The sequence below is a fragment of the Papilio machaon genome, chromosome 8, assembly GCF_912999745.1.
Source record: "Papilio machaon chromosome 8, ilPapMach1.1, whole genome shotgun sequence".
Taxonomy (NCBI): Eukaryota; Metazoa; Arthropoda; class Insecta; order Lepidoptera; family Papilionidae; genus Papilio; species Papilio machaon.
In genome coordinates, this window is record NC_059993.1 from 1,589,875 (window position 1) to 1,615,348 (window position 25,474).

Consider the following 25,474-nt stretch of genomic DNA (forward strand, 5'->3'; position numbering starts at 1 on the left):
CTTTTAATGAAGTTGTGGCTTTTCGCTACTATTATAGAAAAATGTCAACTGTCAAAAATGTTAATGCTACCTGCTGTCACCGGTTACTGTCAATGTCAGTTTGTCACGCATTGCGGATTAATATAAGCGCCGCCGCACTGAATAAAAGCGGAAAATCAATTTTTCAGAGATTACTCTTGATTTTCAAACACGCCGGACCTGTTAAGAAAATTTATTGTACCATGTCGGAAGCTTTTACTAAAACAGGTGATAAGTCTCAAGACGAGGTAAGAATTTTTTAAATCCTTTTAATATTTATGTGTAATCTATGGTGAAATTCGATTAAATTAATTAATATTTATTATTTTTTAATAATTTTTATAGAAATAAAGGTTTTGTGTCTTTTATATCATGTGCTTCCTTTAAAACCTTGTCATTTTGGGCTATGTTTATTTATTGATAACATTAATCCATGTTTACTTAGAAGCTTAGTATAATTATTGAATGTCGTTATTAAAAAGTATGATTAAATTTAATTTTAAAATGATTCTTTATTTTCTCATATATTGCTGATAAATGAGATATTTTTATTACTCACAACAAAATAATTGTTACAAGTTTATTAACAAAAGATTGTATTTTAATATGCAATAACCACTTTAAAAACTTTATACACATTTATTTTTTGGCAGAAAAACAAATACTTTAAAAAAAACATGAAATTTTATTCCATTTCAAAGTGATACCCTTACATGACGAAATTTATAACAACATATTCAGAGGTGGTGGATTAGACCGAACCTCACAAAAGCTACAGCTTACTTTGTAACCTAGGATTCCCAAGAGATATAACCAAGAAAAGTAACAACATAAATAATGAAAACAGAAATGCACACTATGAGTAATGGCAAAAGTAAATTTTCATGTCATCATTATCAGCTCAGTATATACCTCCACCGAGGAGCTCAGAGCCTACGCTAAGTTAGTTGTGACTAGACCATAGTCAACCATGCTGGTCCGCGTTGGTTGAATTTTCATGTACCATCTTACAATTACATAACAATATAACATGGATGGTTCGTAAGATTATGGTCAATCAGTGGTTTATTTATTATTCAAAATAGACATATTTTCATCTCTCTTTTTTGTTTGTTACTAAATAAAAAAATAACAATATGCTTTAATAAAAATATTTCGAAAATACGTGATAAATGAGACTGTTAGTTAAATTACTAGTGAGATTGTAAACTCACAAAATCGCAATTCTTCGGTGACATACTAATTATTGTTAGCTACGTAAAAATTCTTATTTACGAATTGATTAATTGATAAAAATATATTTTTCATCTATATATATAAAAGAAAGTCGTGTTAGTTACACTATTTATAACTCAAGAACGGCTGAATCGATTTGACTGAAAATTGGTGGGCAGGTAGCTTAGAACCATGAAACGGACATAGCAAATTTTTATCCCGTTTTCTATTTTTTATTCCGCGCGGACGGAGTCGCGGGTAAAAGCTAATTTCATCATAAAAATTAATGTTTTCTCAAAATGTTTCATGGAAATATTTCGTCATTGCAAACACATGGTAAGAATGCGCTAGTATTAAAGCTTCGTCGTAATTCAAAAGACAATCCCGGATGCCCTAGAGCCCTAGATTGAGAACAATGTACCGGGAATATAGGCCGCGTACAAACGAACACATTAATATTTCTTTTTATGTATACTATGCAATCATTTTTAATCATATTTTGAAAACAAATTCAACATTTGCTAATCATTAATTTATGTAAACAACATATTTACAAAAACGTATTTTTGTAATATTTTTTTTCTAGTAGGAGCAGAATTATATGTTTTGAATTATGAACTTGTTCAGGTGTTGAAAAATTACGCATTGCAATTAGAAAGGTTTAAAGTTCTGACCTGGGATGCTAGTAACATTCGATAAGCGAAGTCGCTAATCGATAAGTCAAAAATGTAAGCAAATTACAAAATCTTTCGATATATCACGTATTTTTCATATAAATTCTAACATACTTTGTCTATTCTACTAGCTATAGCTATAATGGAAGGTTATATTGTCTAGAACTGAATGTTTTATTTAGTCATCCGAAGTATACAGTGATTTTTCTATAGATTTTACTTGAAATGAATGGCGAATGTTAGCTTATACTTCGTTAGTACTATAACCGAAGTGTACTTAATAATAACGACACTTATTTAATTATTTCTTTGTGCAGAAAATCCTGATGCCGTACACATACATCCTGCAAGTACCAGGCAAACAGATCCGCAAGAAGTTATCCTTAGCTTTCAACTATTGGTTACGAGTGAGTGACGACAAACTGCGAGCTATTGGCGAGATCGTCCAGATGCTGCATAATTCCAGTCTCCTGTGAGTTTTTATTGTGCCATTCGATTTTTATGATAGGTTGCAATTAAATGAGACAATACAAAACACAGTTTAGGTATTGGAACGTAGTAAATTGATGCTTCCATCTAACTGCAAATCACCCACCTAGTAGTTAAGTGCTTTCAGATAACCATGACTCGACTCAGAGCTCGAGACTTGTAATCTTACTTCTTCTATCTCTCTTCTATCTTCTTCAATCTTATATTTTGCTCGATAACAATACCGGTTTATGTTAGGGTGGGTTACAACTGGCGACGCACTTTTACAGAACATTGTATCACGGTAGTAGAATTCTTCGTTTACAAGAATGGTTTGGACTAGTTGAGTGTTAGACGATTCATTCTTTCGAAGGTATCTAAGTTAAATATTTCACCAAGCTCTATGAAATGGATTTTGGCGAAATCAAAAAGGACCGCCATTGTAAAAGAAGAATGAATAAGTCAAATATTAAAACATAATACTTAATTCGGTTTGATATAACCTATGGTTGCGTAATAAATGGCAAGGTTGTGGCAAGCTTACTTCAATTGCCATTGCACATTTTTGTAAAACCCATAAAAATGCCGTTATTTTTCATTTAATGTGTCAGAAGTCTGGCATTGAAATTCTATTGCCACACAATTTTATAGTTAAATATATAAAAACTATTACAAAACGAAACAAACAATAGTTAATTCGAAAAAGACCTACTGCGTAAGTAGGTGCTAGGGTAATAGTGATTTTTTTTCGTTTATAGTTAAACTCCACGGCCTGTAGACATAATACGAACAAAACCCGTATCAATTGACACCACACTCTTCAAAGTCGATCAAGATGTTTAGACTCAAGTATCTAGGAATTCGCATTAGATCAGACATATTCACATAATCGAGCAAAACAATTCTTTCAGTCAGATACATATTAAACTAGCTTTTTCCCGCGACTCCGTCCGCGCGAAATGAAAAAAAAATAGAAAACGGGGTAAAAATTATCCTATGTCCGTTTCCTGGTTCTAAGCTACCTGCCCACCAATTTTCAGTCAAATCGATTCAGCCGTTCTTGAGTTATAAATGGTGTAACTAACACAACTTTATTTTATATATATAGATATATATAGATTAAATTGTGTAAAAATATGGCCGTTTTTTTATCAATTTGGAATGGCACGAGACCTTTATAGTTTTTTCAAGTGTTTATGATCTCTCTATTATATGTTAAAGCTATCATATAAATTCAATAACAAATGACTAGAAAATAAATTGAATAAAATTAATTTAGAACTATTTGGATTTTCTTAAACTCGTAGTCTTAGTTCTTAGATTCGTAGGCAGTCTTTGACCCTTCGTACAAAGTGCAACGTAAATTTGTCGAAACTAATATTATATGGCGTCGCGGGATTCGCGTTGCGCGTGCTCCATACACACGAAGTTGAATCGTTGATACGAGTTCGTTGACGCCTATTCGGTCAGTACAGGCATAGCTACTACTTATCACCGGTAAAATTTGCTCCGCCATCTTAAAAATGTACAACGAAACAGGTTGCAAGTGACAAGCTTTGGCGATGTGCGCTATGTACTATCTATGAAATAGGTTTCGAATATTTTCGTTGTGTTGTGTACGAAGGGCCTAAACTATATAACGTCAATGTTAGACGTAGCAACCGAAAAGAAAAGAATCTTACGTAAGGTATGAAGGTGTATAATTTAATGCGGCTGGCAATATTGGATTGACACAAATCTGAAGAAATGTGCCGCAAACAACATCATTTGTTATGTTATCTACTTATTAACATAATGCTCTTTTGTTGTTGTGTACAACAGAATTAAAAAGAAACTTTCATAGCTTTCATTCCATTCAGTGTCAACAGAGATAACAATCTATGTTCCAGTTTCCATTGGTTATTTTTTATGAATGCCTTATCAAAGTATCTTTAGCAGTCCGAAACCAAAATCTCTTCGTTATATCTGTCATCATCTTTTACAAAACAAACACCACAATATGTTTTAAACGGAAATTTTGATCTCAGAAACCTACGGTTAAAAGTTATCACTATAATTATTGTAAGCAGATATAAGGCGTAAGGCCGTGACATTTTGATACCTATGCATTTTTATATATTTTTTAATAATATTGCTTCATTATCTTTGTTATAAACCTAACTATGCTATTATTAGTTTTACAGTACGTCATTATTTTTTATGAGTAATTAATATTTTATACACTTGATGGATATAAAAAAACATAAGCAGACGCAAAAAAGTGCATTCGAGGTGACTAAAGATCAATTGGTAAAGTGTAATCGAGGAACAAGGAGAGTTGTGACAATGCTTTCACATGAAAAAAGTCGATATCGATATTTTTACTATTCTAATATTATGTTCGAAATTCATTATGTATTCCAAGGAAGTACGTTTGGACTTCTTTTAACCGACTACAAAAAAGGAGGAAAAAACATGTTTTTTTTTTTTAAAAGATTTTTATGCCTATGCGTACAGTGAAGGCTTTTAACAAGATGGCTTTGTCAAGGCGTTTCATCAAGTCAATGTTATCTTGAATATATAAATAATTATATGTTCATTGTATATAGTTGCATAATTAAAGCACTTCATTGGTTCAGTAACACGTAAACAACATTAACGATATATTGCTCTTAGATAAAATGTCGATATATTTTTTACACATCACTACTTTAATTAAGATGGCCTTTTTTCAGAATTACACTTTGAGTCACAATTAATTAACACAATACAGTGTTAATGGCTATGTTAATTAAAATTGCCATTGTAAGATATTAACTGTTGCCGGCTCTTCTATATTTTAACTTTCATGTCGCCCGAGACTTCGTCCGCGCGGAATTAAAAAAAAATATATTAGGAGCCTTTGTGTTCTTCCAGACTATGTTCTATATATATGCCAAATTTCAGCTATATCCATGCAACCGTTCTTGAGATACCATCAAACAAATATCCATCCATCCAAATATTCGCTATTTATCTATCTACAAGGGGGGGATGATGGCCACCATTGTGGCGATCTCTGGGGGAGGCCTATGCCCAGCAGTGGGTGTAACGAGGATGAATGGATGGATGGATGGATCTATCTATATATATAAAAGAAAGTCGTGTTAGTTGCACTATTTATAACTTAAGAACGGCTGAATTGATTTGACTGAAAATTGGTGGGCAGGTAGCTTAGAACCAGGAAAAGGACATAGGATAGTTTTTACCCCGTTTTCTATTTTTTATTCCGCGCGGACGGAGTCGCGGGTAAAAGCTAGTATCTATATATATAAAAGAAAGTTGTGTTAGTTACACCATTTATAACTCAAGAACGGCTGAATCGATTTGACTGAAAATTTGCGGGCAGGTAGCTTAGAACCAGGAAACGGACATAGGAGAATTTTTACCACGTTTTCTATTTTTTATTCCGCGCGGACGGAGTCGCGGGTAAAAGATAGTTTATAATATTATTAAGATAAGATATAAAAAATAATCTACTAATATTTTTGAAAAATAGCTAAATAGTTACGTGGTAATATTTTTATTGTTCCCAGTGTGGATGACATCCAAGACAACTCAATCCTTCGCCGAGGTATTCCAGTGGCGCACTCTATCTACGGTATAGCGAGTACTATTAATGCTGCAAACTACGCAATGATCATAGCACTCGAGAAGACATTAGAATTAGGACATCCACAAGTAAGTGAACTAATTATACGACGGGCTATTAGCTTACGCAAGTTAGGGTACTTAACGACGCTGGTCCAGTGCGGTTTGGTTTGGAAATAATATAAAGTTGAGTACAATTTTTAGGAAAGATAAGGAAAGAGGTGGTTTAATAAGGAAAGGATGGGGAGGGGAACGGGGTTATTTCTTGGGAAGGGATTTCGTGGATTCTTGTTTGTTAAATTAGTTCATGTTATACGTTAGTTAAACAGTAGAGCTCTTAGATCCCTTTTCCACTAGCGCGACTATTTATATGAGTAATGTTTGTACCATTTGCACTGTGATCGCAACTGCCATGTGTAATGCCAAAAGGGTCCTATAGTTTAGTTAGCATTGCCACATAAAGAATATAACACAAAAAAACACACGCAAAAACTTGGTACAATAGTGTGGCAAAAACGAGCCACCTCAGCGAAGGAGGGACAGACTAAACTGCTCCTGCGCTGGTTGAGGAATTTGAAGATGGCAAAAGGAAAAATATTTATAAAATTTAATACAGTTTTAGTAATATTAAGTTAACTATCTAAATGCTAAAGACTGACGTTTAGACAATAGATTGCATTCCATAGTATTAGTACGTGTTTGAATTTGAACAAAGCGAATTGAGTCATCGTTTATTGTGCATCAAATAATTGGAACAAGTTGCTTGTATCAATGTGTCCGTTTTATTGTGTTGTACATTCATGACTATGTTATGTACCTATTGTGGTTAAACAAAATGTAAACATAAATATAAAAGTATTAAATTGTTAAAACTGTCGTGACACATTATAATAACGGCTTAACTCACGTATGATCTTCCAGTGACGGCACCGATTAGTTTCGGACCGATCACTAATACGGCGGTGCACTGGTGCGAGACGTGATATCAAAACAATCGTCCTGAAAATGGACCTATGACGGGTCCGAAACTAGTCGGTGCCGTCACTGAGTTAATCCGTTCTGAATTAATTTATAACTTGAATTATTTACTTTATAATCTGTACGAGAGGTAGAGTATGCAAGCTGTAATAGTTTCTTTGAATGCACTAATTTTAAAAATTACCAATTGAATATTAGAAATTCGACAGTTAAATTAAAAAAGGTTTTAAGCCAACTCCAGTAGTGCGACTAGTCTGCAAGACTGGCTGCCGACTGACATTTCTATAGGAAGTCACGGTCGTGCTATTGAAAATTACACTTACGAGGTACTTCTGTCGCGCTAGTGGAAAAGCTGTGTAACATTGTTGTTACAGGCGACGGCGGTGTACACGGAGCAGCTGCTGCAGCTGCACCGCGGCCAGGGTATGGAGATCTACTGGCGGGACAACTTCCACTGCCCCTCTGAGGATGAATACAAGCAGATGACAATCAAGAGTTAGTACAAAAGTTTATGATGCCTCGTAATTTCACGTGAAACGTTGTTAAAAACAAAATTTTAGGTATCAACGGGTTGAAAGGTGGGGTACATCTTTTAAGGATAGTCGCTTAGTGGAAAAGCAGTCTAAGATTGCGATATATTTTAAAATGCAATCCATTCTAATTTGCAGTAAAAAATTTAGTTATTTTTATTCTAAATTGTTTTTCTACACTGTTCACACGGAGTTATGACGTCATCACATTACAACAATACAAACCAGTTTATCAAAGGCTTCAATTACGTGGTTTGTTGTCAGAAACGGGAGGTCTATTCATGTTGGCCATCCGGCTGATGCAACTGTTCAGTGAGAACAAGTCTGACTTCAGCCGGCTCTCCTCCATCCTCGGTCTTTACTTCCAGATCAGAGATGACTACTGCAACCTCTGCTTACAAGAGGTAACTGTTGTAATGTATTTTTTTTAATTCAGTTTATTTAACACTAGCTGTCGCCCGCGAACTTCGTTTGTGTTTTTTTACGAATAACGAAATGTGTTTATTTTCCACAATATTACAGACACTTCAATTTTAATAATATGTATAGGTTTCCATTATTAAAATGTTGCAAATGTAACTTGTCTAAACGTGTTTTTAATCCCATCTTTGTTTTAATTATCTAAATCTAGATTTTTTTAAAGTTTATAAAAATCCTTCTGTAAATTGTATGATTTTTAACTATTATTTTCCAGCAACTAGATAAGTATATTTCTTCAGATATATTTATTGAACCCAAGAAGATATATGTTTGTTATTTTAGCATATTTTTTACTAATAACACTATGTGTAGTACTCAGAGAACAAGAGTTACTGCGAGGATCTCACTGAGGGCAAGTTCAGTTTCCCCATCGTGCACGCAATCCGCACACAACATGCAGACAACCAAGTGCTACGTATCCTTTGATAAACGTTACTTGTTACGCGTTATAGTCTAACTAACTTAATCGACCGGGTGGCCATTCATCATCATCAGCTCACTATACGTCCCCTCAAGTTAGGGGTGACTAGGTCATAGTCAGCCACGCTGGTCCAGTGCGGGTTGACTTCACACATATAATTGAATTTATTTTCAGATATTTGCAGGTTTCAAGATGTTTTCCTTCACCGTAAGAACGTCGGATAAATGTACATATGTAAATCGAAAATCGAAAAACACATTGGTACATGGCGGGATTCGAACCCAGGACCTGCAGATTGCAAGTCAAGTGTTTAACCCCTGAGCCACCGACGCTCTCGACCGCGACGACGGTGGCCATTACTTAAACTTATAGTCAAACAGAATATCTCACCCAACGAGAGAAGCGTTGCTATTGCGGTTATTTAAGTCAGAAAATATAGTTAAACTTACATGGGCCCAGTAAATTGCATTAAAAACATGACATGAAAGTAGGAGTATGAATTTTGAGACATGTGATATTTGCAGGAGGGCGCTAGTGGGCTATAAATTAGTTTTACTTATGTCCACCGAGTTAGACATCAATATCGGTCTATACAATGGCTTACTACTTCCTGTCAAAAAATTGTCATAAAATCCCAAAAAGACTGTATTTGTCTTGTTGTGACTTGTGTCATTTTTGTGCCTAAATAGGTTTGATATATTCTTTGTCAAAACTCAATACGATAGCAGCGCCTCTTTGGGCAAGACCTCATCTATATATATAAAAGAAAGTCGTGTTAGTTACACTATTTATAACTCAAGATTGGTCGAACTGATTTAGTTGAAAATTGTTGGGCAGGTAGCTTAGAACCAGGAAACGGACATAGGATAATTTTTACCCCGTTTTCTATTTTTTATTCCGCGCGGACGGAGTCGCGGGTAAAAGTCGCAATATATAATTGTGTAACAGGTTAATAGGCGATGTCAAAAAAAATGAAAATATTTGATTCAGTCACTTGCTAAGTCACAATGTAAGCCCTTAGCCAGTAGTGCAGACATCCTGCGCCAGCGCACGCGGGATGTGGAGGTGAAGCGGTACTGTGTGTCTCTGCTGGAGCGGCTCGGCAGCTTCCAGTACACCAGAGATGCGCTCCAGGCGCTGGATGCTGACGCCAGGGCTGAGGTATACTAACACTTTAAATGCTACCGTTTCATCTTGGTATTTCATTTTAGTACGTGATTTGTCGTGACATTGGACGTGTTAACTTCAATAGACCATTTTTTTACAAATGTGCCCAACATTATAATTAAGAATTTAATTTATTGGTCCTTCGAGCATGATCTTTCTATTTGATTGGAAATATTGCTCTCATCTCAACTATTGCCAAATATTTATATAGTCGCTATAAGTTAGCCGCGACTCTGTTTGTTCAGAATTGAAAAAAAACTGATGTTGTAACCTGTGTTCTTTTAGATTTTGTTGTATATACAGTCGACTCAAGTTAATTCAAATCTGCAATAATTCGAACCTCCTTATAAATCAAAGTTATCACGAGTTCCCAACAAAATCTCTTTATATTTAGAACTAAATCAATACCATTTTATGCACTTGGTAATTCGAACAAAAAAATCATTTCTATATAAAAAAAACGACGCGTTTTAATCATAACAAAAACGAGCATTTGTTTTTGTTATGTTGGTAGCAGTTAATAAATAATAATTGATTAACGCGTAATAATTCGAAGTTTTATTTATTTTCTCTCACAAATTTCGAACATTTCGATATTTCACTCGATAATTCGTAACATTTTAAGAGAATTAACGAGAGTCAACGGTATATGCCAAATTTCATCCAAACTTTTATATTTATATTATTAGTAAGATTGCGATGTGTTCAGGTCGCAAGGTTGGGAGGGAACCCATTACTAGAGGCCCTGCTCGACGAGCTGCTCAGTTGGCGGCGGGACAAGAAGTCTGTTGGCTACACTGAGGAATAGACTTTGACAGTTATCTTTTACGTTGGCAACACTGTTGAGTTGTCAGATTTTGAATCTGACAGTTGTGTGTTACGTTGGTAATGGAACGTTTGTAAAACATATTTAATAGTGGTATTCTACGTTCACAATTTATTAACTCTGAGTTATTAGTTTTAAAAATAAGGCTTAATTTGCTTTAGTTAGATGTGTTGTTACTTAAATTAGTAAATTATTGTTATGTACTTATAAATGCTTTTATGAAAATGCTTACATATATTTATGAGTTCACAATAACGTAAGGTTTGAGTGGAATTTGCTTTTTTTTCTTTTTTTTTATAGTCTATTCCAATTTGAAACATAGAGATTGTAAAATTATCGATTTTGTAAAAGATTCGTTTGCTTTACAAAATTTAGGTCTTAAATTGGAATAAACCATAGATTATGTCATCACAAAAACTTGTTTGCACAACACATGATGTTCATGACGTCATGGAAACGAAACGTGTTATTGCGTTCGGGTGTATCGAGTATTTATTGCTTTATAATCTGTCCAAGTGACTAATTATTTTATATTATACAATTAAATTTTGTTTACGCTTTTTAGATTCGGCCATTTTTTAATCTTAGACGATATCGTAAAATTTTTGATTTAAATAATCAAGATCTCTAATTTTTATGTATTATTAAATATGTAGTTTTGTTTAATCTAAAAGAATTACATCGAAAAAATAAAAATGTTAAGGAATTAAAGAAAATTTTTTTTTGATAACTTTTTATTTTTTATTATTTTTTTAATCGACATAATAACAAAAACTAATTTAAAGTACTTATACGTTTCTTTTAGCTTGCTTTATTAATTATGAAAAAGTAAATCGTTACCAATTTATTGTATGTATCTTTTTGGTGGCATTTGACGTTTTATTCTGGTCACAATATTTTTTACTTTGCATTTAATTAATTATTATAAATAATACATAGACTAAAGTATTCTTGAGTCATATTTTAGCAAATTTCTTAAGTAAAATATTACCATATAAAAATATAACTAAAAAATCGCTTTTTTTAATACCATTTCGTACAAATTAACATTTTGTTTCAGTTATTTTCTAACGATGTGTATTATTTTCAAAGATTTTTAATCTACATTTTTTGTTTTTCCAACTATTGTTTTGTTAATGAAAAATATATACATTTTTTTTGTAACAATTTTGCTTTTTTGTTGTTTTATTATTATTTTTCAGCATGTCTTCCAAAAAAAAATGACAATAAAACTAAACTGAATTTAGTAAAATCTAGTTATAAGGACCAATAAGTGGTACATAATACAAAAAAAATTTTAAAAACCTCATGCATATGCAGGAAAAAAATCCAAAGACTAAAGTCAAATGTTGTAATGTTGCCATCTTGGTGTAATGTCTAAATGGTCATAGACTAAAAACATAAAACTGCCGTTAACCATATCAGTGCATGGTAAATTACCAAACAAAATACATGTTTACATAATCTCTACAAGCTAATTTTTAAATATGCATGCGAACTAGATTTAGTGCATGAATAATAAAAATTAAAGCTAGTTTTAGAAAGTAAATATAAAGTACAATAGGCGACTATTTTACACTTTTATAAATTCCATTCCAATAGCTGAAATTTACTTACCTTTCATTAGATTTTTTCAAGTAAACTGTTAATCCTTATTGTAGCAGTATACTTGGAAAAAAACTTACTTGACGTTAAACAAATTTATAAAGCACACCCTAACTTATTTATCTTTAGTGCAATTCAGATGCAACAATATTCGCACATATGATTCAATATTTATAATACTTAGTCTATGCCAAGCCTGATAATAGGGGAACATTGTAGTGTAGGTTGAAAGATTAGCTCTATCATCTTGCGACTTATATTTAACTGTAGATAATAAAATAAATAAGCTTTTTTTCTATACACTTGATTTGCAAATTAGTGTGCACATAGATTACATTCGAACCTGGATAAATGAGAGTCTAAGGTACCGTGATATTAACGCTTATAGAGGTCATCCATCTGGATCAAATAATGACTATCTCGCTTATAGAAATTTCTCGCTATCCAGATTCTACTGTATTAATATTCGAGGAGACAAAATGAATAATTACCTACTGTATTTGATATGAAAACAGTGCGTATCTATCTTTCCTATTTATATAAATAAAATGTGTAGATGTCCTAGTACTATCTGATTACGAATTTAATTTTTATATTGTTATTCTGGATTTTTATTAAACTAATGTTACTGCCAATCTTTCTTAGCGTCAATATTATTAGTTACAAAAATAAATAAAAAATAAAGCTTATAAACGATTTTTATTTTTAACCTCCTATTAAGTATTATCTGATGTCGAATATGTTACTTACCATGCTATACGTTGGAATACTAGAGTTTATAAATTTATGACCACCTTACTAATCGTAGGTTTCTAAGATCAAAATCTCGTAAAACATATCGTCATCCCTCTCATTATCTATCGTGTTAGTTACACTATTTATAACTCAAAATCGGTCGAACTGATTTAGCTGAAAATTGATGGGAAGGTAGCTTAGAACTAGGAGACGGACATAGGAACTTTTTTATCTTTTGCGCATTTTTTTTATTCCACGCTGACGAATTCGCGGGTAAAAGCTAGTTTTGAATAAAACAGAGATATAAATACGTTTTGCACATGGATTCTGATCTCGAAAACCAACGATAAATAAATTAAAATCAAACAACTACTCTGCTGCAAATAAGTCTCTGGAAAATGTAGTGAAAACTAAATTCTGTTGAAACAATTTGTACTACCTGACTAGAGCAAACTAAGAACATTAATGATGTTCTAGCCAAGTATTTATCTATTACTATAGTTGGCAACAACTTTCTTAAGTTATCTTGTTAAATAATTAAATGTGATAAGCTTCTTACTTGATAAATCTACTGTTAAAATATCCAACGTATAAAAAGGGAATACAATGTTTAGTACAGCAAACAGCAAAGATGAAATCGATCCTATCTTTATTGATTGTGTGCTTGTTGTTCGCAAACTCGTCGCAGTTTCTACAGAAACTCTTCTGTTCTGGTAAACACGAGAAATGGATTCCTTGCAAAAGCGATTGTATAAAAGATACGTGTGCATACGTCGGACGACCAGTGTCCTGCCTTAAAGTGATACCGTGTGCACCCGGCTGCGTCTGCGAGATCGGCTTTGCGAGGAAGAACGAGTCAGGGCCATGCAAACCTGTACTTGAATGCTTGTTTTAATTTGCGTAAGTATTATTATTGTAACACACTAATGTTCAGTGCTATGCAAGCTATATGAAGCTGGAAATAAAGAACGAGAGACACTACAACAGTATCCGTGGGACGTAAATGGAATAGAGCCTGGACTGGTAGACATGTTTGGCCTTGCGTAATGGGCACCTACATAGAGGTGCGCACGCAAATAGCTACAATGTTAATCTTATAATACCTCCGATGATATTCTGAGGAAAATGCAAACTGACTAATCAACTAATAATATACTTTAAACCTTGTTTCAGACGCTGAAAGTGGAATCTCCCGTCAAATGAAAATAAATGTACCATTTTACTGCAGAAAACAAGTTTAATGTTCACCTAATTGTATGTAAAATATGTAAATTACGATTTATTAATAAAATTTAATTCTGTTGAATATTTTGTATTATTTTAAATGAACAGTAAAAAAACCGAAGAATAACGTCATACTGTGTACAATTAAAATACTTGTTTTTTTATATAAAAGATTAAAATCGTTTCGTTCAACGTTGGTAATAAGCGATTAATTTAAAGGGTAGATAGAAAATATATTACTAGTGACGCCTCTCGACTTCACAGCGGTAGTATAAAATCAATGTTAAAACATACACTAATAATGCTAAGATCAACATAAAAGCTATGTTTTAAGTTGGACTAAATAACAGACAATCGCACAATCATCATGATCGTTGAATCCAACAAATTAAATTATAAATAGGAAATATACCGCCCACAGACTATCTTTTAGGTCGTTCAATGTTACTTGAAGTTTCTAAAGCTCCTTGAGATAGCAATAGCACACATAATGCAGGGCAGTACTGCTCACTTTTAAAACCTGTCGCCAAAAAAAAGAACGTAAAAGAAATTGAGCTTTCAAGAATGTACAAATGTGCTTATTGAGCACCTTTAAGCCTTTATTTGGTTATCATGTCTATCCCTATTGATAGAAGGCAAAATTGTCAGCTGTCATAAAAAAAACGGCAAACGACTAATGAAAACGATCGGTCACTGTAAAGCAAGCAACGTGCGGGAATTCTAGGAAAATTAAGGACTATCGCCCAACGCATGCGGGCGTTAACAACAAATAAAAACGGTTCTCACATGTGCGAGCTATGGCGCTATGAACACGAAATCTCTCGCATTACGCATGCTTTATAACAACTGAGTAATCGACTAACGAAATTTCGCCGTAAAGTGTTAATGCTTTTACTGTAATTTTAAACTAGTTTTAATTTTATGCTGATTATTGGTTATCTTAAATTGTACATAGTTTTAATAATTTTATTTTATGTAATTTTTTTAACCTAGACATAGCAATAATATTGTGATATTAAATATATAATAAAGAAAAACCCTCACCCCAGGTCCCTGACCAAAAATATGTTAGGGGGAACGAGAGGGCGGCATAAAATAAAAGTGCTAATGCTCATAGCCCATCGAAAAATAATCGACGGAGACGTTAGCCGTATAAATGTCAAAGACAAGGCGGCAACATTTAGCAAACTGAGCATAAGATCTGTCGTAACACCGCAACATTTTGTTCCGTTTCAAGTTGAAGTGTGATAAAATAAATAATTGTATTTTTAAAACAATGATAAAGAATTAAACGATCCAATATTTCAACGAAGGATAGAAATCAATTAGACGACACAATCAATAGAATACCATTTATAAACTCACCCGATAACTTCAATTATATCACTAAAATTAATTATATAAGATAAGCGGTTCTAATATAAAGTTAAGTCAATTTCATTTTGTCACAAACTATTCAGTAAGTTGAAAAGAATACGTACAAAATGAAACTTATCCTAGTTGGTGTAGTTACGTTGTTATACGTAGTCCTTACGTTACAACAGTCTTCACCATCAGATTGTACGGGGCCAAATGAATCATTCGTGCCATGTAAGAGTAATTGCACAGTAGACACATGCGACGCGATCTCTAAGCCAGTTATCTGTGAAAATCTGTTCAGCTGCGCTCCCGGGTGTGTTTGCAATCTAGGTTTCTTTAGAAAGAATGCATCCGCAGATTGCCAACCGTTGATAAATTGCTTCTTGTAAGGTAATTAGTATTTTATTTGTATAAAAATACTAGCTGTCGCCCGCGACTCCGTCCGCGCGCAGTTAAAAAATGAGGGGGGGGGTTATGAAAAATAGATGTTGTCCGATTCTCAGACCTACTGAATATGCTCACAAAATTTCATGAGAATCGGTCAAGCCGTTTCGGAGGAGTACGGTGACGAAAACTGTGACACGAGAATTTTATATATTAGATTATAATTTTTACTCAATCAATAAGATGGTTATTTTGTGTTCATGTTAATACGTAGTTATTTTTTTGCAACATATTTGAACTAACGAGGAAAAACTGGTATAAAATATTCAGAGGTAAAGCTTTTTTTTTTCTTTTCAGATATCACAAAACGTGCATTTAACACACAATGGATGATCTGCTAAAAAAAGGTATTGTGGATATCCTTAATGTACAGAATTGTAATCTAAAATTCTGAATATGTAAAAAAATCTCAGTTTTATTTTCCAAGAGTATATTTTAATTATTATTTTTCCTTCCACAATATTTAAAAGTTGTTAAAATAGCAACCCTTAAAAAATGAACTTGAGCATCAGTGAGTCTATAAAATTATTTAATTAAAATTGTTAAATATATAAAAAAAAAACTTGTAATATAAATTTAAAAATTTTCATGTGAGAATTATAAATAAAAAAAACTATACTTGTCTTTATGTACTTTTATTTTTGTCACAAACTACATAAGTCCGGCTATAAATGTCAAAAAAAAATTTCGTTACACCAAAATGCGTCAGAATATCGAGTTGACATAAATTAAAATATATTTAAAGTATACGACATAAATAAACTTCGATTTCATAAATAAAACATTTAAAAAATCTAAATTCATATACAAATAATCTCTCTTAAGTTGAAACTAAATGAAAAAAAAAATCGAAGTATTTTTTTTTTTTTTAATGGAAAAACATGATGTTTATCACAATGTTATGGATACTAAGATCCTCCAGTATTCTTTATCAAATATACATAAAGATACTTTTAAAAGATAAGCAAATATAATTTCTTTTTGATTTCAAAAAAGCAAAAGGTTTGGAAAATAGAAAAAAATTAAAAAAAACGGGTGAATAAACTTCCCGGTTAAAATTATTGCATTTGAAAAAATAAAAAACCTAGTGCTTTATTGAAAATTAAAAGTAAAACTTACACTCCATTGACGCAGAACATGTCATATAATGAAAGACGATAAAAAATATTGTTTGTCAAAATGACGTCATCGATCGCCAAATAGTATTTTTTTTCTGTTGAAAATTTTTGTTTTAAAATGTATTTTTAAACAATTCTTTTCTAGTTCATAAAAACAAAACATGTTTTGCATAAATGGAATGTTTACATCTAACATATATTACAAATTAATATTAAAATTATTACGAATTCATTAGACTCACACTAAAATAATAATTAATCATAAAACGTACGACAAACACACGGAAACAAAAATTTTGATTTTACGTACAACGATTATATTATCTGTGGATATTATTTTTTTTTTATTACAAAGGTATCGGTGACCGTACAGCCACTTCAAATAGTGATGGGCCTGCCATCAACTAGTTAAATCAAATTATCGGTTTTTTTTCTTCTAGAATTTTATACATAAAACCACAATTTCCGTTTCCTTATACCATTCATATCGTAAATCATATTTGTAACTGTCAACTGATCTTTGAAATTGTGTAGTAAAACTTAAAAAAAAAAATCTAGTGTAATCATTGTTTAGTAATCCTATGTCACCATTAAAAAATTCTAAAATATCTATAAAAATCACAAAATACATTAACAATTTTTAGAGTTTAAACTTATTGAGGATGTTGAAGCTTTAATTTTATAACATCTTAAGCTTACATTTTGTCTAGTTCAAAATAAGACACCAAAGGCAAAGTCGATATAAATTTTAAATGCTAAAAACTAACGATTATTTAAAAAAAAATTGTCGAATCTAAGAGCCAAATTCTACGAAGAACAGTCCTGTTAAAAAATGAAATTGCACCACATTTTTTTTATTAAAAAAAAATTAATTTTTTTACAGCACCTAAAAAAAGAAATCGATTAAAAATAAATGTTTAAATAAGCACAAAAATCTCTAAAAAGTTGCATTTGCTTTCATTTTTAAATAAATACAAATAAGACGCATGTTAAGCATCTGCACCGGTTCAAAGCAGTCAAATCTGGTTATTTCTAGTTCTCGTCAGAATTCGGCCTAGGATTACGTGTTTCGAAGCGTATGTTCGTGTCGGGGCTGCGTTGTTGTTGTGTACTACACAGTGACAAAGAGTTTGACAGAGTGCTATCTGGTGCGGCGGCTCACGGGATCCAGCCCACCACCCAGCTCGGGCTGCGGGTGAACTGACTCAAGCGGCGAATACGGCCGCCTGTTGATAAGATGAGAAAAAAAATACAATTTTTTTTTCACTTTTTTGGTTCTCAAAACAATGTCGATGGTTTTTTAATATACACAATGATATATGTAAATAAAATTAAGAATCATTTTTAACAATAAATACGACAGCTATTCTTCTAATGTAACTGTTTGTCGTTTTTTAGAAAATTTTACTAAAATTGTAACAAAAAATAGTGGCAAAAGTTAAAAAATACAGTAACTTGGTAGTGTTCACAAATATTAATACTAACATGTAAGGAATATCACGGGTTGTATTTGTTAATTAAAGAAAGGCTCAGGTTTTAGCAAAAGGGTTTTAACCCTTACCTTTACCTCTGGTTTCATGATGTCTCTCGGTTGACATTCAATTAATTTCTATGACAGTAATTTAACAGTATAAACAAATTGCATTTTATTAAAAATATTATTTTGAAAACAAAATAAACGTAACATTTACCGGTAAAAAGATTCCGATATAAATTATACCAGTACAACACTAGTGTCAAAATTTCTATAAACGACAACCTCAAGCACTTTAAGCGCTTAAAAAGAATCAAAGTTGATACCTACCACACGTGTAGTTCAGGACTCTAAGCGCTGTTCTGGCTCCGGCGTTGCTGGCGTACTGCAATGCATACACACAAACAGGTCGTAAAGGGTTTTTTTTTTAAAGAGAGGCAAAGGTAAACACAAACGGAATGATATTTGCTATTTTGTTTTTCATGTTTTAATTAATTTTTTACTATAAGAAATAATTTTTCGTATTTATATTATTTAAGAACTTTTTGGTAAAAATATTTTTAGAGCAAATACTGATTCCGTTATATAATTTTATAGGTTAAACTGGACATAGAAGTAAACAATAGATTCAATCACACAAATGGACAGGAAAATAAAATAAACAAATTATCCATGCCACAGTAATCTCAAATGCTTTAAACATTCTCATTCAAGTTAACAATCACACTGGCATGCGTAAATTAGTTTTTTTTAAACACACATTTTTTGTCTATGGTTTGCGTATTCTGTAGTCACATTGGTCATTGTAAAAAAAACAATATGGTAAAACAAATATCCTATAATATATTCCACAATTTGTAGGCTTATCAAGCAAAAAAAACTCGATTATGTTATGATTTTGCGTAAAACCGTTATGTTCGAAAAACAAAAATATTTTAAAAACGGCCTTCATCATTCACGCCGATTGAAACTAGATTTTTACCCATTATTTTGGCCGTTTCTACAAATTATTTCGTCCTAAGCTCGCCTCTCTGCTAAAATCAAATTGTTTAACGTTAGAATATTTTTAAATTTATAACAGGTCCAAGCAACTAAGAGACAGGTAATAGAGAAATGTGTTAAAAAGTAGAGTTAAAATGTTACTAGTGTTGTGTAAGAAATTATGCATAGTTTAGAAACGCGTCTATGGTGCAGTTTTATATTGATTGTTTTTAAACTAAACATATGATATGTTTTTAAACTATGTAAATGTACTAAAACTTTAGTGTGCCAACAAGGCTAAATACGAATAACAAGGCTGATTGTAAATGATCAAAAACCCTAGATGTAGAAGATTTGGTGCAGGTGTTATTCTTAACTTAATATTATCTCAACTGTCTGGGAATCGATCTCAGAGTAACTATTACTTAATATATTATGCTACGCACTAATCATCTTGAAATAGTTTTAAGAATTTGAAAATGCTTTCCATATAAATGTAAAGTTACAACAGCTCAAATTGTACGTTTTTTTTAAAGATAAATTTCAGGTACAAAATGTGTATAAAGACTAAATTATTTGAGCTGCTATAACCGTATAAAACTGCAGCCATATTAACGCGAGTAATGAAACTCAATCATTGTAAGTAAGCTCTCATAAGACATAAGCGAAGTATTGTTATCGGCGCGTGCTAACACAGTTGCCACTGGGGCCTGACCTTACGCACGCCTTATTGGCTGCGCGCGCCTTTTTGCAGGTTGTTAAAGAACCTGAACTGAAGCCGCAGCGTTAGGTCTTTCCGTACTGCAATGGAACAACATACAATCACAATCGAGTACTCGTGTATAATAGTGACCTTGATCAAACGAAATTCGTCTGCATAAGTATGGCATTAAAGTTGACTTTCGTCGATCAAGATGACGTTAGTTGTATAGTCAATACGTAAAATGGGGTGTGGGGAGGGGGAGCACGCGTGGTCATGTGAGTTGCGTCTCTACTCACGCGGGGTCGGGGTTATTGCTAAGCTCGGCGGACGGGAATCTATCTTCCTGTAAGCCCGAGCCGATATCTGTGTCCGGACTTTTCGCTTCGACCACGATCGAGCCGTGGACGTTTTCAGTGATCACAGTCTTAGCCGGCTCTCTGGTGGGCGTTTTTTCTTCAACGCTGGGCGGCGTCACGAGGAGGTCGGCGTCCACGCCCACGCCCGACGGCCGGCTTCGCGGCAGCCGCAAGCTAAGCGATGCTCTAGGCCGCTTTTGCATTCGGCAATCTGACAATATCGATACCCGTTATCGATCCGACAGTATCGATTGTCACGATCGATGTCCGATATCGATTTTTTCTCGATGCTCTCTGATCGTCTTCGGATGTTTAGTAATGAAGCGAGGATGTTCAAACCGCCGCCGTCGGCTGTGTTACAACAAGTGAGGTGATGAGTTACGGCCCTATGGACGCGGCTTCTTATCGATTCGGTTTCGAGTCGCGATTTATTGTAATGAATGTTCATGACTAGTTCGATTAGTTGTGATCATAACTATGAGTGATACATGCTTATGTAACAGGTGAAGTGACCATAATCGATGTGATGATCGAGACTGTATCGATTAAATTGGAGTCGATAAAACTATTCGACAGATCGTCGTCGCATAGGGCCCTAGTGCGATGGGGTCTACAGGGCATAGTAAATGTTTTGTTTACTAGCATGTCCGCAGAGGGCGCGTCGTTGTTTTGCGGCGTAGCATAGCGCCATCTGTACAATGCGACATAATGTATGAAGTTCACGATCAATGGACACGAACTGCGACACCTGACAATGTTCCACCAAATGACATATGCGTTTGACAGATGTCGTGCACGAACAATATAAAATACAAAATAAACTGAAAGAAATAATTCATACATAATTATATAAATAAAGTACAAAATAATTACATCATATAACTACCAAAATATTATTTATATAATACTAGCTGTCGCCCGTGACTCCGTCCGCGCGCAGATATAAAACTTAATAAGTAGTCTATGTGTTTTTCTAGACTATTTTCTACATCAAATTTCACCGAGATCTGTTTAGCAGTTCTGGAGATACTTTCTAAGAAACATCCATCCATCCTTCCATCCATCCTTCCATCCATCTAAACATTCACACATTTATAATACTATAAGACTTCTTTCTCCAAGATAAATAACTTCCATACCAGAGTACCAGGACTCCATAAATTCTAAGAGGTTTCTAGATAAAACTTACCTCCCGCTCAGAAGTACCTCCACTAAATTTGGTCATACCGAATTTCGTAATATTTTTTGCACCAGGAGAACAAAATATAAGTATTCACTGGCGCAGTACACAGTTTACCAATTACCTAGTACCAGGAGACCATAACAAAAGTGTAGTCTACTTACTTCCCCGTCTTGCTGCAGATAAACCGGCTAACTTTGGATTTCCATTACCGAAACATTGAAACATAATTGTCATCTCTACCATCCCCTTTGACTAAATAGTTATAATTCAACAAGAATTTTATGGCAGTTGAGAAATATGTGAAATAACAATTTCATTTTGACATCGTCATACTTTGAACAATAGAGTGGCAACTGCACGGTTTAATGTTGCCATTTTCATCATAAGAGTTGCAACATTGACGACTTTCGGAAGATATTGGAAAAATTTTTGCTCAATTTCGGCCAAAAGGACTAGTATCTAAGGCCAGAAAATATTTAAAAAAATTTAAGTGATTTGCCAAAAGGACTAGTATCCAGGCCAGGAAATATTTAAAAAAAAAAATTAAATGATGTCAATTTAAAAAAAACTGTCATAAGATCCTTGTTGGACTATATTATGTTGTTACACATGTATTTCAGCAGTGAAAACCGCCGCTAAAGTTGTTGGTAGTATATAAAAGTACCAGGAGAGCATGAGTTACGAGGAGAGTTAAGACAAAATGTACTCACTTCTGTCTATGTTCCGCTGCAAATGGCTGGCGACGCGATGACGTGCGTCACTGTACTCGAGATGCAACCCGAGCCGCAGCAACGTTGGATTCTGCTCCACCAGGGATGTGATCTCCATCTCTATCTTGTTCCCTAATACTTGCGATCGCTACATAACAAATATAACTATGTATAATCTGAACAGAAATGTAAAAATCCTCGCCATTTTGCGGATAAATATGGAACTAATTTGTTTGTTTACATTAGAAAGTGATTTAATAAAAAAGTCGATTGATTTGGCCAGGATTTGTATATTCTTATCTATTCGTAAAGTTGTAAATGTATGATAGTTACTGTGGGTTTCCGAGACAGAAATCGTCGTTTAAAACATGTTATCCCTAGTTTATCAAAGAGAATTTGATCTTAGAAGCCCACAATTAGTAACCTAGTGAGGTTTTTTTTTTTAAGTCAACTTGGCAAGTGACTCCTTAACGCAGATTGCTCATACTAAAACTACACTAAGAGACTTCTTAGGTGAGCCAACTAAATGGACGGAGTTAAAGACATTACTCAACTATTTGAATTTTTTAAAAAAATAATACAAAATTCAACAAATTATTTTGAGTCATTAATTCCTCAATCTATCAATCAGTCATCGTAATGGATTGTTGTACCTGGTTGGAGGCGCGGAACTCCTCGACGCTGGTGGTGGTGAGGAGTGCGGCAACGAGCTGCACGACACCGGGCGGGCTGATGAAGTTGGTCTCGACATTGACGACCCTGAGAGTGCTGTTGGCTCGCAGAGCGTCAGCCAGCAGCTGCGCCGTGCGGTCCGTCAGCCCAACATTCACGAGGCAAAGCACCTCCAAGTGAGTGTTACTCTTCAAACCTTCGAAAAGCTTCTCGAACTTCTCGTCGCTTATGTTCTGGAATGTATCGATCTATTGTTAATACCTAATTCGTGTTAGTTTACACGCGTACCGTAAGATGGCGCTGTACTTTATAATGCTTATAACCGATTGTTCTGGAACGTATCGATATATTGATACCTAATTCGAGTTAGTTTCTATGCATGCCGTAAGATGGCGCTGTACTTTATACTGCTTTAAAACCGATCAACTTAATCAGTCATCATTATAACATCTACGTTTTAATAAATTTACCACAGTAATGGAATTAATTAAATATCCAAATTATTACTGCTTAAAATTTCGCTATCTATTTAAATATTTGCTTATAAGGCCCATGTTATTCAAGTGAAAATATAAATTGATTTGTTTAAAATAAACTTTAAAAATACCTTAATATTATTCCAATTGAGATCTGTGAGCTTGGGGTCGTTCTCCTGTACCCTCTTGATGGTCTCCTCGGGGTCAGTGTCATTGGGAGGGTCCATTGGGTACACCTGGAACATTATACAATATCCATTTACCATATAATAAAGACCTATGAGAGGAAAAAGGCATGCATATATGGGTTCCTTTTTTTGTTTAATTATATTGAAAATTTGATTAGAGGAGTATAACAGCTGCAATCAGTTAACAGTGGTAGATCCCGCAACAACAATATTTGTTGGGTGCACGAATTGGCCGGGTCGACCGGTGCAATACCACGACCACACAGAAGACTGACGTGAAGTGGAAGAAATTCCGCGTTTCGTCTGATGAGTGTGGTTCCGGAGGCCTAATCCCCCCCCCCTTCACTCAGCATGGCAGTCGGATTGGAAGAGTACATACCCCTGGGGGGTACCGATACCACTGGTATTGGAGAATCCCCCTCCGCGCGTTTACGCCTGAACTCCCGCTTGGAGTTTGGGCGTAAGCGCGCGGGCCGCCCTGCGTATTCTGGGGGGGGCACCATTCCGCTCGTTGCTGGAGCTCGGGGCAAAAGCAAGAAACGCGCAGCGGTTTCCCCTAAAACGTTCGCCGTGGACGTCTGTAACATTAGGGGACTCTACTCTAACTTGGAGGCCGTCCATTACCACCTACGGATGGCTAAACCGGCCTTGCTTTTCCTTACTGAGACGCAGATATCTCCTCCGGCGGACACATCGTATCTATCCTGCCCGGGATATAAATTGGAACATTCTTTTTTGCCTCGGGCCGGGGTGTGCGTGTACGTCAGAGATGATGTTTGCTCTCGTCGCCTCAGCCTTCTTGAAGGTAGGGACCTATCCATTTTGTGGCTGCGCGTAGATAGCGACGACCATCCGCGAGTCTACGCGTGCCTCTATAGGTCCCATAGCGGTAATGCCGAAATAGACCGACTCATGGAGCAAGTCCAAACGGCTACAGATTCTGTCCTGGAGCAGATCCCATCCGCCGAGATTGTGGTACTTGGCGATTTTAATGCCCACCATGCCGAATGGCTTGGCTCTCGAACCACCGATCACGCGGGGAGATCTGTCCATGACTTTGCCTTGTCCTATGATCTGACGCAGCTGGTTACATCGCCAACGCGAATACCAGATGTGGAAGATCATACACCTTCCCTGCTGGACCTTCTGCTGACCTCACATCCAGACAGCTACTCGGTTTCCGTCGACGCCCCCTTGGGGTCGTCGGACCACTGCCTGATCCGGACAACAGTGCCTATCTCGCGTCGCCCACGGCTCAAGCCAAATGGCCTCCGCCGAGTGTGGCACTACAGGTCAGCAGACTGGGATGAGATGCGGTCCTTTTTTGCATCCTACCCATGGGAGCAAGTTTGCTTCAAGCTGGACGATCCCGATGCCGTTGCCGACTCTGTCACCGATGTCGTGCTTCAGGGGATGGAACTATTTATTCCGTCATCTGTCGTGCCTATCGGGGGCAGCTCTCGGCCCTGGTATGGTCGATCCTGCAAATTAGCAGCGCGCTACAAGCAGGATTGTTACCGAGCCTGGGCTGAAGCGTCAGCGGCTAGGGATGTAAATACCAGCTTGCTCAAAAAGAAGTACAACTCCGCCTCCAGGTCCTTCAAAAGAGTTATTGCCAAGGCAAAGTCGGAACACGTGGCTAGCATTGGTGAGAGACTGGTGAAACTTCCTTCGGGAACTCGTGCGTTCTGGTCTCTCGCCAAGGCTGTCCAGGGGAATTTTTGTAAGCCATCTTTACCACCTTTGCGCAGGGGGGATGACTCGTTGGCCCACACCGCAAAAGAGAAGGCCGATCTTCTAGGCTCTCTTTTTGCGTCGAACTCGACTCTGGAGGATAAAGGTAGCTCACCGCCGAATATC

The 25,474-nt window shown here is 35.0% G+C and overlaps 2 protein-coding genes across 11 annotated transcripts in view; one reads left to right on the top strand and one right to left on the bottom strand.

Moving 5' to 3' along the window:
• Positions 1 to 104: 104 nt before the first annotated feature.
• On the top strand, positions 105 to 10,510 carry LOC106717826 (geranylgeranyl pyrophosphate synthase). Its single transcript, XM_045678919.1, has 8 exons — positions 105 to 266; positions 2,225 to 2,379; positions 5,930 to 6,074; positions 7,337 to 7,457; positions 7,757 to 7,896; positions 8,285 to 8,387; positions 9,427 to 9,554; positions 10,270 to 10,510. Exons 1-8 carry the CDS (start codon positions 222 to 224, stop codon positions 10,366 to 10,368), a joined length of 936 nt encoding a protein of 311 aa, XP_045534875.1. The 5' UTR covers positions 105 to 221; the 3' UTR covers positions 10,369 to 10,510.
• A 7,526-nt stretch (positions 10,511 to 18,036) lies between these two features.
• LOC106717697 (tropomodulin-1) overlaps positions 18,037 to 25,474 on the bottom strand; it is a 64,275-nt gene continuing 56,837 nt past the window's right edge. For 3 of the 10 annotated variants that reach the window (XM_045679032.1, XM_045679029.1, XM_045679033.1), the window contains exons 6-11: positions 23,558 to 23,662; positions 22,932 to 23,183; positions 22,279 to 22,426; positions 20,326 to 20,596; positions 18,676 to 18,730; positions 18,037 to 18,097 (exon numbers count right to left, since the gene is read on the bottom strand). In XM_045679032.1, coding sequence (XP_045534988.1) covers positions 18,688 to 18,730; positions 20,326 to 20,596; positions 22,279 to 22,426; positions 22,932 to 23,183; positions 23,558 to 23,662 — 819 coding nt within the window. In that variant the 3' untranslated portion in view covers positions 18,037 to 18,097; positions 18,676 to 18,687. Of the gene's footprint in view, positions 18,098 to 18,675; positions 18,731 to 19,327; positions 19,380 to 20,041; positions 20,128 to 20,325; positions 20,597 to 22,278; positions 22,427 to 22,931; positions 23,184 to 23,557; positions 23,663 to 25,474 lie in introns of those variants that run through there. The other 7 variants (XR_006756175.1, XR_006756174.1, XR_006756177.1 and 4 more) reach the window with 7 other exon arrangements.

Coding starts and splice junctions, on each gene's coding strand:
- LOC106717826 (XM_045678919.1), top strand. CDS start 222: ATGTCGGAAGCTTTTACTAAAACAGGTGATAAGTCTCAAGACGAG. Junction 267..2,224: donor GTGATAAGTCTCAAGACGAG/GTAAGAATTTTT, acceptor TTCTTTGTGCAG/AAAATCCTGATGCCGTACAC. Junction 6,075..7,336: donor TAGAATTAGGACATCCACAA/GTAAGTGAACTA, acceptor TTGTTGTTACAG/GCGACGGCGGTGTACACGGA.